Below are 17,293 nucleotides of genomic sequence, written 5' to 3' on the forward strand. Positions count from 1 at the left end.
AGCCCTTGAGGTTGCCTTTCCCCGCCGCAAGCACTGCGATCAGTGCGGCCTGCAATACATGCAGGTGACGTGTACAATGACTCTACTTTGCTAATTATGCACGCCCTTTAAATGGCATTTTGGCAGCCTGACACGCCTGCGTCCGCAAAACCACTCCCCCGTTTACAAGCACCTTCCCCTGTTACCACCCACAAACGGCACTGTCACTCAAATTAGCGGGCAGTCTGTGTGCTACGAGCACACGATTCCCCATCGCAGAGACTGGCTTGCACACGCACACTGCGAATTAGACGCATGCGCACTGAGCAACAATCGCCCGGCAGCGAGCGATCGCGCCTTAGCGACCGGGTCTGAATCAGGTCCAGAATGTTGAATACTGTAATATTTAATTGAGCTCTATTCAAGACGGTCTTTCTATGTATCAAATAAGGCCAATAATCTCTTAAAGGTCTTTCTTGAAAAAATATCTGTTAGTCCAATTTTAAAATAAGAAAACAAGAACATAAAAGTTTTACAGAGTTCCTTAGTCAGTCATTACAGGTGGACCAACACGATAATAAAATCCTTATGTTTGCTATGACAGGGCATTACAGTGCACTTACAGCCTACTCACAGTGGAAGCAGACATTTGTAGCTGTAAGTAATATTCATGAGACTGTGGATTATCACTTCACTTGGACCCTTCAACCTCACCGTCTGACAAAGCACTTTGTGAATTGATAGGCTGCATTCTCACAATAAATCAGGCATATTATATGTGGCCTGAACTAATGAGTGCAGACGAGAAGTGCACTTTTTCTCATAATCTCACCAACTGAATATTTAAATGTAATATTGAATACCACATCTTACCTGACTCTCTGTTTCATCCAGCATCTTCTGCACGGCTTCCTAGAAATGGTGTAAACACAGGGCTAGTAAAAACCTCCATGGTGACAGTATCTGCTTTTGGGGTTAAGAACATCTAATACAGTATCATTATCAATTAGAAAGCAAATATTACTATTTAATCCTGCAAATGAATTGGTTTCCACATTTCCCTCTAGTTCACAATGCCCTGCAGGAAATGACAACAGAAATGTCCATGTCCCTTAAGAGATAACAGCAGCCATGAATAATGATGTGCTTTTCTGCAGAAGAAGAATATAATCAGTTTATAAGTGATTGTCTATGGCACGCACATGTGCTACACAAGGCCATAAGGAGTGAACATGCCAGAAATTGTGTCCCTCCACCAGTCCCAGATTGGCCACAATCTCTATACTCAGATTACCTACGCAATAAATGTCATTCACTAAATGTTCTGTGCATCCAAAATAATTGAGTGTTAATTAAAAGGTGCATTCCACGCAGGGAGAACCCCACCACCAGGCCACAGAACTAATCCAATCTGGTGTCGTCAGCATTTAGTAACCACCTGGCAATGTTAAATAGAGCCATATGCTCTCCATGGCTTATATGGACATCAGCAACCGTATAACTGATGTTAACTGGGACTATGGCATCTGTTTAGGGCATGCTTATGGAGTAAGGGGGATATCCTGAGTAAGGATTTCAAAGAATCAAATCCTGCAAGTCTACTATTTATAAAGCCATTCCCATCATTACGGAAAGCTTTCAACAAGCAACTCAACAGAAGATATAGGCCCTCATTCAGAGCCACTCGCTATTTGCGGTCGTTCGTTCTAAAACAAGGGGTGGCTATTCAAATGATCCATTCGCACATTGCAGTCTGTTCACACCTCTAAGTCTGAATGAGCGAGCAAAACATACGCTCGTTTTTTTTATAAAAACGCCCCTTGTCCGTTCGCACCATACGTCATGTCCGCTATTTCTTAGATTAATCGAGTACATCGTACAGCTTAAGAACTGCTCGCTATTCTTGTGGTTGGTTTTTTCAACCACTATTTTGCGAGCAGTTCTGAGTTAAAAAAATCCAAGTGACGTGGTCAATGACGCTGCTGTATTAATTATGCACTCCCTTAAAACGCCCGTTTTGACCTTTAAGCACGCCTGCGTTCAAATTCCACTCCCCCGTTTTCAAGCACCTTCCCCTGTTACCACCCACAGACGCCTCATTCTGTCACTCAAAATAGCAGGCACTCGCTATATAGCGTACAAACGATTTTCGGCCGCACTGACTGGTTCGCGAATGCGTACTAAAAACCGTACGCATGCGCAGATGTGCGAACATCGCTCGGAGCGAGCGTACTGCCGCTAGCGAGTGGCTCTAAATGAGGGCCATTGTCCGGAACAGCATTCATCTGTGTCAATATCATCAACATTTGGATTACTGCACATCACCTCAGCATGGTGTTACTTGTCAGTCGATTCTGCTGGACGCAGCTGACTTGCGGAGTGGAAACAGAACACCACAGCGCTGATTAACCCATTAGTTACATTAGCAGCAGATGATTAACTAATTAGTGACGTTACTGGAGTTTAAGTTGCCTGCACACAGTAGGTTCTTTACATTACTGCAGAGGGTAAGAAACTTTGTTGAAACTTATTTAAATGCATCCTACAAGAGTTCACATAATTCTGGGCATTCTCACTGTGAAGTAATATAACATGTAAATAAAAGAAATAATATATTTTTGCAACAAAAAGATACATCTCGATGCAGTGAGGCGTAACGGGGATTGGCTGGCAGCTTTACACGTTGAAACAAGTTAAGGAAAGAAATGTTCAGCAAACTTACAATTGACCCAGATTGCTTTAAAACACATGGTAAAATACACAAAAATACCTGCCATATTGGGTCTAGCATTAGTATAATACACTTAAGTGTTAAGTATGCATACTTTGATGGGGTCATATATGTATGCATGGGCAGATTCATTAGATATTTAAACAGAAATTCAATATAATAAATAGCATTAAGAAACATTGAGGGTTTAAGTACTGATATAAAGTACATTAGTTGTGTACATATAGGAAGGGCAACCACTGAAACCCAGTCTCCGTACAACTACAAAATGATTGCTGTTACTGCGATTAGGACAAATGCACTAAAATGTCCCAGGAACAATTCTAAATAAGAGGTTAAGTCGGCTAGTTTTGAATGTTTCCTATTTAAACATGTTTACATTTTCTTTAAGGAACTGTAAAATACATTTCAACAAAGTCCCTTTAATGTGCTAGTGCCCCTCTCCCTTGATGAGTCACATTTTCCTTTTACCAATGTGTCATCGTTTTCTGTTCTATAATACTTTACATGTATTTATTATTCGCTGCTATTGAGTGCAGTTATATTTGATTTGGTGAAACACCTGTGAACCTATAACGAAGGGTCCCAAGGCAAGCTCATGGAAGTCAGAAACCTCCAGTAGAGCATAAGGGCAAACATCCCATTTGTAAAATGTTAGTTGGACAGCTACTAAATTATACAGTATATCACAAACAGACTGACAGACAAAACAGATTTATACATGTGTAAGTGCCACAGTCATTAGTTGGAATAATAACCTGTTACTCCATATGTGAACATGAAATAATATCATCCTTGTTGGATTAAGAGGCCTATGTATCAAAGCTTGATGAGAGAAAATTGTGAGAGAAAAAGTATTAACCAATCAGCTCCTGTCATTTTTCAAACAGAGCCTATAAAATGGGAAAAAACCTGACTTTTACACGGCATTTGCATGCCAGGTTTTTTTGCCATTTTCTGTCTGATACCCCTTTCACACTGAAAATAAAATTACTGGGTAATTCACTTTTACCCGGTAATTTGCTAAACAACCTGGGATTTTTCCCTGTGTGAAAGGGTCATCCCGGGACTAAGGACCTCATTCAGAGCCGCTCGCTCTGAATTAGGGCGGCCGCTTCCTTTTAAAATCCGGCCTCCTGCCCGCTCGCTAAGCTGTGGGTGATCACCCACAGCTTTAGCGAGCGGCCAGGTTGATGGTCAAGACCATCGGGGCTTGCGACGAGACCCTTGTGGTAAGGTCTCGTCTGCCACAAGCCCCAGTGAGCTTTCGGCTCTAATAGAGCCGGAAGCTCACCACTGACATCACAAGTGATGTCAGTGGGGCCGCATCCAAACGGCAGGCGTTCCTTCGGGAACGCCTCCGTTTTGCCAGCCACAACCCCCCACCCCGCCTACAAAACGGTGCGAGCTGTCGATCACCATTGACAGCCGCCCCTTTTGTAGTGAGCCCCGGAGCGAGAGAATTTCTCTCCCGCTCCAGGGCTTGCGCACGCGCAGTGCTTGCGAGCGGGTCTGAATGAAACCCCAAATTCCTGCAAAAAAACCAGGGTCGGAAACCCGGCAATTTAGTCCCGGGATGACCCTTTCACACAGGGAAAAATACCGGATTGTCTAAAAAATTACCAGGTAAAAGTGAATTACCTGGTAATTTCATTTTCAATGTGAAAGGGGTGTTAGAAGCTGATTATTTGGTGATTTATATCTCACATCAAGCTTTGATACATAGGCCCCAAAGGATGAAACTGACACATACGGACTCTCTGCTCTTTGATTGATTGGTTTCTCTAGGGAACATAATACCTGAGTAAGTTGAAATTTATCTGAAAGTCTAAATATTTTCATATTAAATAATGTGCCATTAATTTAAAGCACCAACCAAAATTACATAACAATTCTTTTGGTCATACCCTGCCTTTTAGGACACACATGTTACTGAACCCACTAGTGATACTTCAATACATGTGTGTGTATAACAAAGTGTGTTCATTATTTTCCTGCAGATAAATAGACAGTATAATGCCAAAGAAATACCATTGTGCATAGTATATGTAATATCTGCTATAACCCAGGCCGACTACAGCTGAAACAGGATATGAGTGATTCTATCCTCCTAGAGCAGGAATCACCTCTCTTTCTCTCTTCTTCACTTGTTCTGGCTCCTTTGCCATCTCCTTCATTTCCTGTTGTCTCCATTCTTCTATCAGTCTTCTCTGTGAACAGAGGACAGATACACATCGCATAAACTGCCTTGTCAGAGGCAATTCTCACATCTAGGTGTTGTATATTTACAGACATTTAGGTATTTTAGTATGAAACAATGTCAAAATCTTTAAATGTGACAATGTACTACAGTATGTGGGGAATTCAATTAGCCCCGATAAGCCATTATTTTGCGCAAAAAAAAAACCTGCTTATCGTGCAAATTTGTACTTATCACGCTATCCTATTAAGCGTGACTTTTCGCAGGTACGAATTCCCCATACCATTTGCGGGGAAAAGTTATCACCACCTCCTAAGCAGGTGAAAAGTTGTGCAAAACCCCTATTTTTTGTCCAAAATTGTCAGTACTTGGTTCATAAACAATAGGACACCCTTTGTAATGACTAATTAGGCAAAAATATTTTTTTTAAATTAGCATAATTTGGCCAATAATGCAATGTCATTTTTGTGATGAAAATGTGCAAAGTGTAGGAAAATGGGTTATTTGACGTGGGGGGGTGCTGCATAAATGGGACAGGAGTTTTAAGATTGCAGGTGGGTGTCAGAGGCGTATTTTGAAGGTGTTTTAAAAAATTGGCTTTAAAAATGAGACAAATATAAACTTATAGGCATTTGTGTGCACCCCCAATTTAAAAAAAAAACATTCACTTTGCAAAACAACACTAGCTTTCTATCATTATTTGACTGTTTTAGACAAATGCATATAACAGCCATATGACACAAATTAAGAACCCCAAATATCTTTACTAGGGCCACTAATACACTTCTACACTGTTATCTTATATCACTTTGCCTTTTTCAGCTATACTTATCGCCGGTATAAGCAGGAGGAATTTTCAGGCGAATGCCGCTTTGCGACTTTTGGGACTGAATTGCACGAAAAATGGGTGCGCACATAGACGTAATAAGCGGAATTCTCGCTCGAAAAGTTACTGCATTATCGCGGCTAATTGAAGTCCTCCCCCTATGTGTTAATGGTGAACTGAACAATATTGTTATTCTTTCATTGTCAGTGCGTTCTGGAAATGCCGCCACACGTTTCTGACTGACTGACTTAGCGATGCCCTGTTACAATCGATGTTGCGCCAGGCCTTTTTAAATCTATACTTTACACCGGCCATGCTTTACACTGACTCCTGGGTGCCATTTTAAGTTTTCACCTGCAACCCGCCTGGAAGGAGCACTTAGCAAATAAAGCCCAATGTGCTGTTTCTGCCAGTTACAGTACCGCAAACATTGCATGTTTTCCTGTGCACCCCTAAAGGGTGAGGGAAAACTTGCAATGAGTTTGAACGCGATGTGCCATTCTGGAACAGAACATCACCTGTTACTATGAGAGAGATCATACCCTCCTGTCAGGAATGCTTTCAGAGAGCTATAACACGTGTATTGGAAAAGGCATGTTGTAAACACAGAAATTGAGTTGCATATCTGCACACATTATAATATTACTGCACCATGTATATGTATATGTTGGCTGGATGTAACTTGTGTTGTCTGCATTGCAAGGCTAATATAGTTACAGGTTTAACTAGATCAGGAAAGAAAATGCCAAAGACTAATTATTTAAGAGCCCAGACGAGACAGCCTATCCTGCACAGGGATTATATTGTACCTCCTCTTCCTCGTGTCTTCTGGCTGCTTCCTCTTTTTCCTTTTTAAGCTGGAATTCTTCCTGAGCTTTCTGTTCCCGGAGCAGCCATTCTTCATGGAGCCTCTGTCTGCTGACACAAAGACATTGCATAATTATGGTAATACTACTAAATACTTCTAACAATAATTAAGGGGCCCAAACATCAGCAATCAGAAAACTATTCAACGATTCTACGTTTCTCTGCTTTCACGATTCTCCAATCCACCAATATGCACCCATATATTACAGATAATTTTCAGTGATTTGCAGATCATTTTCAACAAATAACAGATCTGTCAATTGTGAAAGTCTCATAATTTTACTAGTAAAGGTCAAGAAATCGGCTGATTGTTACCATAAACTAGCAATCTACAACCCCGATTGGTCGGTGAAATTCAACATGTTGAACAACCTGATTTACCGATTCTGATCACTTTTTGGACGGAATTGGCAATCCCCACATTTTTTGGGACAAACATATGCAAAATGCTGAATTGCCACAAGTGATTGCTGATGTATGGGCTCCGTTACACAATAATGTGGCCAGATGTACTCTGCTCTAATGAAAACAACATCAACTGTTGAAGGAAAACTAACATATTTACCAAGCTGTGTCCTTAAAAGTACCCCTCCCCTACACTCATTTAGAAAGTTCCGGCCCCCCTTACCCACTCAGGTCCTAACATTACTGGATTGCAGTGATGATATAGGAAAGTTGGCAGCTGGATCCAATTAGGGCAAACATTGTTCTTAATTGCTGCCTCTGTTCAATGACAAGAATATACATAATTGTGGGCAATGGAGAAGAGGGTCCTTAATAGTAGGGTGTGGACAAACCTTATGAGGACTATAACACAGGTAAGCAGAAAACGAAAATCAAACTATATTTTGGATGTCTTAAATTATGGCAAAAATCCAAAATCGCATATCCAGTCTATTTAAGTATGAAATAATTAAAATGTATTTTATGGTAGGAAGTGATTATTAACTACTTATGTATTTAATCTACAAGTGGTACGGTATATGCAATAAACTAGTGTTCATTCTAACACCCTGCACCTGTTAAAACCCGTGCAGTTCCCCATTCCTGCCTGGGGTGTCACTCTCTGCTCTGGTACTATCTGCTAGTATTTCACCTTATGTAATAATATTGCATTAGTGTCTATTCTTATCAATTTGTATCATCTTATCTATCATATTAAAGGGGACTTACTCTGGTGAAATGTGGGAGAGCTATCATCTTGTGATCACTCCGCAATGTTGAACTTTTTTTAATGTATATCTAATAAAAATTAATTTTTAATAATCTTACAGAAAAGAGTGCCCACAAAAAATTTTTTCTTTTCTCTCCGCTCTCTTGCGGAAACCCATCTGTAATCTAGTATGCAGCTTACCTTGGGGGCGCACCACCAACACGCTTAAAACAAAGGCATCTACGCATATATTAGCTATTGTTGGTCCATATAAAGTAACATAATATCTGTACTGTGCAAGGTTCTTCCCTTCTTCCCTATATACAGTAACAGTTATAATTATTCGGTTGAACCATGATGGTATAAAGAGATCTATCAAGTAATAAGGCTCTGATTTTAAAAGCTGTATTATTGGGACAGAGAAGAACCCAGATCAAACTAAGTTAAAACCTGCTGTTGGTAGTATTTTCATTCTGCAGACTCACTTTGCGTCATAGCTGGAAATGGACTCCAAATAAGTTCCACCTCGCCAAGGCTTTTTACAAGATGAATTCCTGTAAATCGTAAATCTTTGGGATTTCATACTGGACTCTGAGCCACCACATATCTAGTCCATCTATAAACCTGCCATTTCCATCTCTGCAATAATTCCAGAACCAGGCACTTTCTCACCCTGAAACCTGCCAAAACCTTTGTTCACAACCTCATCTCTCGCCTAGTGTAGTCTACTCTTCTATGGCCATCTAAACTCCTGCCTTGCCCCTCTTCAATCTAAGTTTAAGGCTGGGTACACACAGGATGAACTGTTCAGTGAACGAGATCAAAGAACGATCTCCCTTGAAATTCCCAGTGTGCTGGATGAACGATATTGTTCATCCACACACCAAAGATATCATCAACGATCGTTCTCCCATATGGAAAATGAACAATATCGTCCAGGTTGGCCTGCATGCATGGACGATAGAGGATATCGTTATCTTCCAAATGGAGCACGCATCGTTGGTCGTTCATTGCATACACACGGAACGATATGTCATTGAACGCTATCATTCAAAGATATCGTCTCGTGTGTATGCACCTTAACTCCCCCTCATTTTCCTCTCTAGTCCATCTTCCTTAGCTGACCCTCCCCGCAGATCTCTTCACTGGGCCCCTTCTCCCATACAGAGTGAAGTTAAAACTTCTCCATCACCTACAAAGCCCACAAACACTTTTCTCCCGGCTCCTTCTACAGCATCATTTCATCACATACAGCCTCTAAAATCTGCCAATAACTGCTACCTCACCTCATCCCTGATCACCACTTCCCATTCTCAGGATTCCTCCCAGGTCACTCCCAAACTTTGGAATACCCTTCCACGATCAATTAGAATTTCATCCAGGCTCCCAGCTGTCAAATTCACCTTTGAAAAACACTTTTTTCATACTAACCACCTAACTCTGTCTCTATTACGTCCTCTTCAACAAAGTGTGTCTACCGTCTTCCCTCTAGATTGTAAGCTCCTGTGGACAGCTTCCTATCCCCTTTGTCTTCTCTACATAATAAAGTTGTTGTACTATGTAATTATTTAGATAAAGCCGTGATATTGTTTGTATCAGTCTGTAGTTTTGTAACCAGTTGTTCCTCTATCCCCTTTAAACAGCACTATAGAACCTTGTGGTGACTTATGATTAAAACATCATAATAGCCTGTAACTACAGTGCATCCGGAAAGTATTCACAACGCTTTTTCCACATTTTGTTATGCTACAGCCTTATTCCAAAATGGAATAAATTAATTTCTGTCCTCAAAATTCTACACACAATACCCCATAATGACAACGTGTAAACAGTTTAGTTTATTTGAGATTTTTGCACAATAAAAAAAAAAAAAAAAAAACAAACTAAAAAAAATCACATGTACTTAAGTATTCAAAACCTCTGCTCAATACTTTGTTGATGCACCTTTGGCAGCAATTACAGCCTCGAGTCTTTTTGAATATGATGCCACAAGCTTGGCACACCTATCTTTGGGCAGTTTCGCCAATTCCTCTTTGCAGCACCTCTCAAGCTCCAGATCAGGTTGGATAGGAAGCGTCGGTGCACAGCCATTTTCAGATCTCTCCAGAGATGTTCAATCGGATTCAAGTCTGGGCTCTGGCTGGGCCACTCAAGGACATTCATAGAGTTGTCCTGAAGCCACTCCTTTGATATCTTGGCTGTGTGCTTAGAGTCGTTGTCCTGCTGAAAGATGAACCGTCACCCCAGTCTGAGGTCGAGCGCTCTGGAGCAAGTTTTCATCCAGGATGTCTCTGTACATTGCTGCATTCATCTTTCACTCTATACTGACTAGTCTCCCAGTTCCTGCTGCTGAAAAACAGCCCCACAGCATGATGCTGCCACCACCATGCTTCACTGTAGGGATGGTATTGGCCTGGTGATGAGCGGTGCCTGGTTTCCTGTAAAAACATAACGCCTGGCATTCACGCCAAAGAGTTCAATCTTTGTCTCTCATGGTCTGAGTGCCCCTCAGGTGCATTTTGGCAAACTCCAGGCGGGCTGCCATGTGCTTTTTACTAAGGAGTGGCTTTCGTCTGGCCACTCTACCATACAGGCCTGATTGGTGGATTGCTGCAGAGATGGTTGTCCTTCTGGAAGGTTCTCCTCTCTCCACAGAGGAATGCTGTAGCTCTGACAGTGACCATCGGGTTCTTGGGCACCTCCCTGACTAGGGCCCTTCTTCCCCGATCGCTCAGTTTAGACGGCCGGCCAACTCTAGGAAGAGTCCTGGTGGTTCCAAACTTCTTCCATTTACGGATGATGGAGGCCACTGTGCTGATTGGGACCTTCAAAAGCAGCAGATATTTTTCTGTACCCTTCCCCAGATTTGTGCCTTGAGACAATCCTGTCTCAGAGGTCTACAGACAATTCCTTGGACTTCATGCTTGGTTTGTGCTCTGACATGCACTGTCAAATGTGGGACCTTATATAGACAGGTGTATGCCTTTCAAAATCATGTCCAATCAACTGAATTTACCACAGGTGGACTCCACTTAAGCTGTAGGAACATCTCAAGGATGATCAGTGGAAACAGGATGTACCTGAGCTCAATTTTGAGCTTCTTTTTGAGGACAAAAATTAATTTATTCCATTTTGGAATAAGGCTGTAACATAACAAAAAGTGAAGCGTTGTGAATACTTTCCAGATGCACTGTATACATTAATGATGAAAGTATTTAATTAAGTGAATATTAAAATTATACAAGACCTCCAAAATATTTAATTTGTCTACATTTATCAGTTTTATATAGAATTTTAAAACACAGTCAAGCAATGTTTTATCCTTTTATAGATACAGTTTCATTTGATTGGTATGAATCTGGACAATCTATATCCCATCCTAGCCAAAAGGTGCGTATACACTAAACGATGTCGTAATCGTTCAATCACTCATTTTAATTGTCTAGTGTGTACGCACCTTTAGATTTACACCCCTTTAAATTTTGACATTTTGCACTACACACTATAAAAGCCCAGAAATTGGCACAACTAAATAATAGTGAAAGTTTGGATTGCCAACAACTTCTGGGAAATTGCCCGCTACACAGAGCAAGAGCCACGAGGAGAAGCAACCAAGAAGGAAACTTCCTTCCATTTTGGGACTAGCCAGGGCACAATTTATGGTAATATCTTATTCTAACCTCACCAAGAGCTAAACACTACCATAATACCACACTGAGATTTGGGTTTGTGTATGTATTTCTTGTGGTTATATTTATGCAATACCATTACATATGCAGTTTTAGTCCTACTGTAGAAAAATGCTATAGAAATAAAATTATTAATTTATTTAGTTACATATATGGTTAATAATCACATCCTACAAAAAAACAGCACAGATATGTTTTATATTTCTTAATTTGTTTATCAGCAGCACCTGTACCTAATGTCTCACATAACTAAAATGTTCATCAGGAACGCAGATATTGTATGCTTTATAATGTATTTTGTTAACAATGAAGACAATGACCTTTCAATCTCATGCTGCATTTCATCTTCCTCTTCATCCTCCTCCAAAGGCTCCTCTGCATTGTCTTCTGCCAAACATAAAACATTCCATTTGTTTAACTAGTATTAATATGCAGATCAGAGCTGAGCAATGGAATTGTACTTTTGTTATCAGATATGTGACTGCTCGCTATCCAGTTCTCATACAGTTCTGACATCTGCACCAGTAAACACCCTCCCAGCCCAAATAAAAGCCAATGTATGACTGATCAATGTACATCTGTATTGTGTAAGTACAACTGTTACACTTGTTCCTTCTTTCAAAATAAGCTGAGCATATGAACTTAACATACAGAGGTGCATTTCACACCACAATCTGCATTTGTTTGATAGGAGCCTCACATCACTACTGTTGGTGGCTCTTACCACTGTGTCTCAGTCTATGGCTTCCTATTGCCTCCCTTCCCCTGCTTACATCATGATACTGTCCCTGTCACATGCAGCCCTGTCCTCACTGCCACCAGCATGGTCGGTGCAGTCACCTCCACCAATACTGCAACTGCTCTGAGCATTTTGATGATAATGATCTGATTGGCTAAAGATTGTTCTCTCATATCCAACTTAAAATTGAGGACAGCCAGGATAAATAGGAGATGAAGACTGAATACAATAAGATCAAATACACCTCAAAGCTGCATTAGCATACAGTAAACAGTGGTAATACAGGCACCCCCAGGAAAAAACTGCTGCTCTGCACCTCACAACTCCAGACAACAACCAGTAGGAGTGGGGTTGTAAGAGACTGCGGCCTGTAATTGGCCCACCTGCTCATATTCCCCAACAATCGACATTTTGGTGAACTAAATTGACAAAGAATTGGGAGAGTCTCAGAAAAAGTATTCTTGGTGAAATAAGCTATAAAATGTGTCCATGGAGCTGTTGTCTTACATATATTCATGAGATACTGGATTGCTATTAACATGAATAGGCTACATTCCCATGGCTCAGCCTACTGAAAGTGGCTTTTTGCAGTTTGGGAAGATTTTGTCATGAGAATATTGAAAGGTTCATCATTAATTTATAATGTGTAGCTGTGTGCAGATGACACATTACATGGAACATTAGCTTTGTGTATTTTTACTACTCCTCACTGTCATTTTAGGCTCAATTTCTGCCTTAAAATGTTTAGCAGCAGTAACAGCACAAACGGTACTAAGACAATTCCATATGGTTTACCTGCTTCTCTTAACTTTGCAAGAACTTGTCTCTTCTTTCTTCGTTTTTCTTTCTTTAACATAGCCCTGATTTTCTTGTGGCTGGAATATGAAAAATGTTGATGCAATTTTGTTTTTAAAAATAAATCTTATATTGAAGCATAGGAATAATACCAAAGAATTATCCAAATATTGACAAAACAATATATAAAAAATACAGAATACTAAAGGTGCCTATACACTTGGCGATGTGCTCACGATCCGACATTGTGTCCGATTTCCCCTTGAACTCTCCCCAGTAGCTCCCAGGCAGTCGTGAGCACGATTTGGTGTTAAAAACTGTCCAATGTGACAAACGATCTATCGTGCCTCCTAAAAATTCCAGTGCATCGTGAATGAGATTGTCAGATCTGCCCTACAGCACGGCAGATCTGAAGATGCGATGTACCACCTGTGGGGACACGCGTCGGCATCGTGAGTGGACACTCACGATTTGGGCATATTTTACACGATTTGTCGGCACGATGCGTCGGAATCGGGCAAATCGTGTAAAATATCGCTAAGTGTGTAGGCACCTTAAAACAATATCAATAATCTGAAATATTATAATACCAGATTATTTCAGACAGAATATATTATCCGTTTATTGTTGCTGCTATTATTTTTATTATCGTTATTATTTAATTTCTTTGCCTATGAGGTCGAGGATTTATAATTGGGTAAAGCACAGACTTTTCTCTTTACATAGCTATAGGATAAAGCTGGGTATCCACAATACAATTTTCTGTCAGATATCTGTCCAATCTGGCTGGTTGGAATGAAAACCTGGTAATGTCTGGGAGCAAATGACAATCGTCCACCCAGCAGATGCAACATACTGCTCAGATACAAATCAGAGTGTGCTAGATGCACCAGAGCAGAAAGTGACACCACAGGTAGGAAAGAGGAACTGCACGGTTGTGACAGGTGCAGGGTGCTAGAATGAACACTATGGGTTAACATGTTACTTACAGCATGTTGACCGGATCAGCATCCAACTGTAACACGATTTAGGCAGCATGCTAACCTTGTCAGCATGGCGGTGACAGTATTCTGGTCAAGGTGACTGTTGATTCCATGACTACATTCCTGAATTATAACTCAGCAGGGGCGATTCAATTTTGTGTGATGTAGAATAGCTTTGGGAAGGAGTTCCCAGAGCTATTCAATTGACTGCGCTGTAGACTCCCGACTAGAGGATTTCTGTTCGCACTCTCCTTAGGTGTGAGCAGAAATCCGACTAAGCTACGGCCGTGATGCTGCTTTCCCGCTTAGCGCATGGGCTAACAACATTGCGGCCACCACTTATGTCGGAGAATGTCGGTTACCACGACTAAACACCCGGCTTAAGGTGCAGTAACCGGCTTCTCCCGGCTATTGTGCATGGCATAGTGTGGTCAATTTAATAGCACCTTGAATCACCCCCCAGTAATCTGTGAGCTTGTGTCCCAAATCACAATAACAGAATTTATAGTTGACTGGGGCAGAAAACCGACAAACGGGCTTGCTGGAAGAGCTGCATGCTGTGTGACAGTGGTAAGCAAAGTCACTGAGCCCTTCAGTATGTATGACCCATTCTACTGGTGATGTTTGACTATGATCATTGCAAGGCTATATACTTAATTTTATGCAATGGGCGTGGCTGAAACGGCCTAATAATAATCAGAATAGGTTCCACACAGTATGGCCATGTAATAAGTTGCTGGTCACATAATACCTTGTGCGCCTAATAACATTATAGTTCAGATTAGGTGGTGCATTATTCCATGTAGCATGAAGAGCTGTATGATATGTGTCAGGACGTTTTGGCTGCTTTGTTACTGCCTATGAATGCATGTAAGCCGCAGGTTGCATTATACGAACTACGAGCAACGCCTGAATGACAGACACGGCTGGCTTCTCAATACGTGAGACCCTCGCTAAGGAATGCAACAATGCAATTAAACCCGGGCACTTACTTCAAATGCACCGTTGCCGGGCTCCCCACCATGGAGGCCGCCATCTTTGTTTCTTTTCGCCGTACTGACGTAAGGTACAACTGAGGTACTACGGGAGCCGAGCGGCGCTCACGCCTTCCTCTCTCTAATGTGCATGCGCAAGAAGCGAATTCTCTCCACATACACAGTCACACACGCGCACTTTTTTGTAACGCACTCTATGCCCGGGTAATTACGTTGTGGCACCTTTTTTTCATTACACGGCCGCAGTTGCAGTTTAGAATACAGTATATTAATTTTGCGGCAGTATGATTGTGCTGCAGCTTAGAACAGAACTAGAATAATCGCTACCATCATATATTTCATTGAATCTTAAACACAGCCTATTTTCCAGGTAACATAGATTAGGGGGCTTGTGTATTATAATTTAGCTATGGTCTGACATTTGTTCTTATTCAAGGGACTTTGATTGTAATAATTGCTTACGAAATGAATAATGTCCCTTAGGAATACAGCTGTAATATAACGTTTTCTCTTAGTTTTGTTGAATAGGTTAGCGCCAGGTGAGACCTCTCCAATGCCCTGGTTATATTATTTCCTAATATAAATGCAGAAGTGCAGGGTGAAACAATGAGTCCTTTATTCACGACTTAACTGGTGGTCATAAAGTGATTAGTGTTTGGCATCACTGCTTCCCCACAGGGGGGTTGAGCTACTGGGGTAAATTTACTAATACCCCTTTTACACCGGAGTTAAAACCCGGGTTTTTTAAGGGTTAATGCGGGCAGCCCCCTGGTGTAAAAGGGCAGGGGGTTGGATCGCCGGGTCGTGTGACCCGGCAATCCAACCCAGGTAACTAGCAGGGTTTAATACGGGCTTAGCCCGTGAAACCCTGCTATGGGAACAGCGCACTCCGGGTCACGAAGACCTGGAGTGCGCTGCTAGCCGGCCGATTGGTCCGGCTTCAGTGGCGCTTGGAGATGACGTCATCTCCAAGCGTCCACTTTCACTCCGCAAAAGCCGGGTCTATGCAGACCTGACTGCGGTGTGAGCGACGGCAAACTTCCGGGTCTGATCCGGATGGGAACTTTGTTCCAACTCCGGGTCAGACCCGGAATTTAGGTGGAAAAGGGGTATTAGACTCGAGTTTGGTCGAGTGTTTTTTTTTTTTTATCTCCATTAGCATCGCCGAAACCCGGGTGATTTTCCTGTTTTTCATCTCGCAAATTTACTAAGAAGTGAGTTTAGCTGAAAGTAAGTTTTCTGATGGTGAAGCAGATCGAGATATCTCCCCCGAGTTGCAAGTTTTGATATTATTGCAGTGTTTTCTCTGCAAAACACACCTGAGCTAGCAGCCTGCACATATCAGTGAGATATTTGAAGTTGTTTGTGTGGTCTACCTGTTAAAAAAGGGTTAAATCTTTTAAATTACATAGGGTCCCCCCCAAAAGCATAACCAGCCTCGGACTGGTCAGCCAGTCCTGGTTCCAAAAATTACGGGGAACAACGCATAATTTAGGAACCAGCACCTGGCTGCAGGGCCAGCGCTGGTTTTAAATATAGGTTGAAAAATATGTGTAGGGGTCCCCCTAAAGCCAGCACCGGACTCAAACCGGCCGGGTATGCAATGCCACAGCCAGGAGACCCTATTACCGGGCCTCCATGGCCAAAGCATTCTCACCCCAAGCCGGGGATCTCAGGGAAGGTGGGGACCCCCCCAAAAAAAGATACTCTCCTGAAACCCCAGGCTTGGTGTAAAGCCCGGGGCTCTTCCCCGCACCCCTGGGTTGTGGGCACGGGGTTAATAAAGTGTAAAATAGTATTAAACTATTGTATTTTACAGTGGTACTACAGGTGCCAGCATGCCTGCCCTTTTGCGCTTGTGGAACTACAAGTGCCAGCAGACGGCCGGCACCCGTAACCCACTGTAAAATAGTTTAAAAAAAGAACACTCACCCCATATATAGTAGAGCTTTATTACATACTTACCTATTGGCAGATGGTCACGTCCACTTGTCCCCATAGATCCCGTTTGGAGTACCTGACAAAAAGATTTTATACTCACCTCCATCCTAGCGCTGGTACCTGTAGCATCCAGGGGTCTTGGCAAAAAAAAACGGCACCCGAACCATATACTTACATTAGCGGTGTATGTGCCTTTGGGCCGTGTAGCAGCCTTGAGGGCTGATGAAGAACAAAGTCCAGCAACAGCCTTGTGGGCTGATGATACTTGGCAAGATGATGCTGGAGTGCGACTTGTGCCACCTGGTTGACACAAGTAGCAGTACACTGGATTGCGTGTACCAGGAACGCTGATGTGCGACTTGTGCCGCCTAGATGACACAGGGATACTGGATTGC

The 17,293-nt window shown here is 42.0% G+C and overlaps 2 protein-coding genes across 2 annotated transcripts in view; one reads left to right on the top strand and one right to left on the bottom strand.

Moving 5' to 3' along the window:
* Positions 1-15,098, bottom strand: part of ZRSR2 (zinc finger CCCH-type, RNA binding motif and serine/arginine rich 2) — a 62,284-nt gene extending 47,186 nt beyond the window's left edge. The window contains exons 1-6 of the mRNA XM_088451575.1: positions 14,955-15,098; positions 12,980-13,059; positions 11,766-11,832; positions 6,546-6,651; positions 4,837-4,920; positions 853-891 (exon numbers count right to left, since the gene is read on the bottom strand). Coding sequence (XP_088307701.1) covers positions 853-891; positions 4,837-4,920; positions 6,546-6,651; positions 11,766-11,832; positions 12,980-13,059; positions 14,955-14,998 — 420 coding nt within the window. The 5' untranslated portion in view covers positions 14,999-15,098. The remainder of the gene's footprint in view (positions 1-852; positions 892-4,836; positions 4,921-6,545; positions 6,652-11,765; positions 11,833-12,979; positions 13,060-14,954) is intronic.
* Positions 14,950-17,293, top strand: part of CLTRN (collectrin, amino acid transport regulator) — a 97,306-nt gene continuing 94,962 nt past the window's right edge. Inside the window, exon 1 of the mRNA XM_088451576.1 lies at positions 14,950-15,028. The gene's annotated coding sequence lies outside the window, so the exon portion shown is untranslated. The remainder of the gene's footprint in view (positions 15,029-17,293) is intronic.

This window comes from Taudactylus pleione, unplaced genomic scaffold, assembly GCF_031769625.1.
Source record: "Taudactylus pleione unplaced genomic scaffold, aTauple2 ptg000026l, whole genome shotgun sequence".
NCBI classification, from domain to species: Eukaryota; Metazoa; Chordata; class Amphibia; order Anura; family Myobatrachidae; genus Taudactylus; species Taudactylus pleione.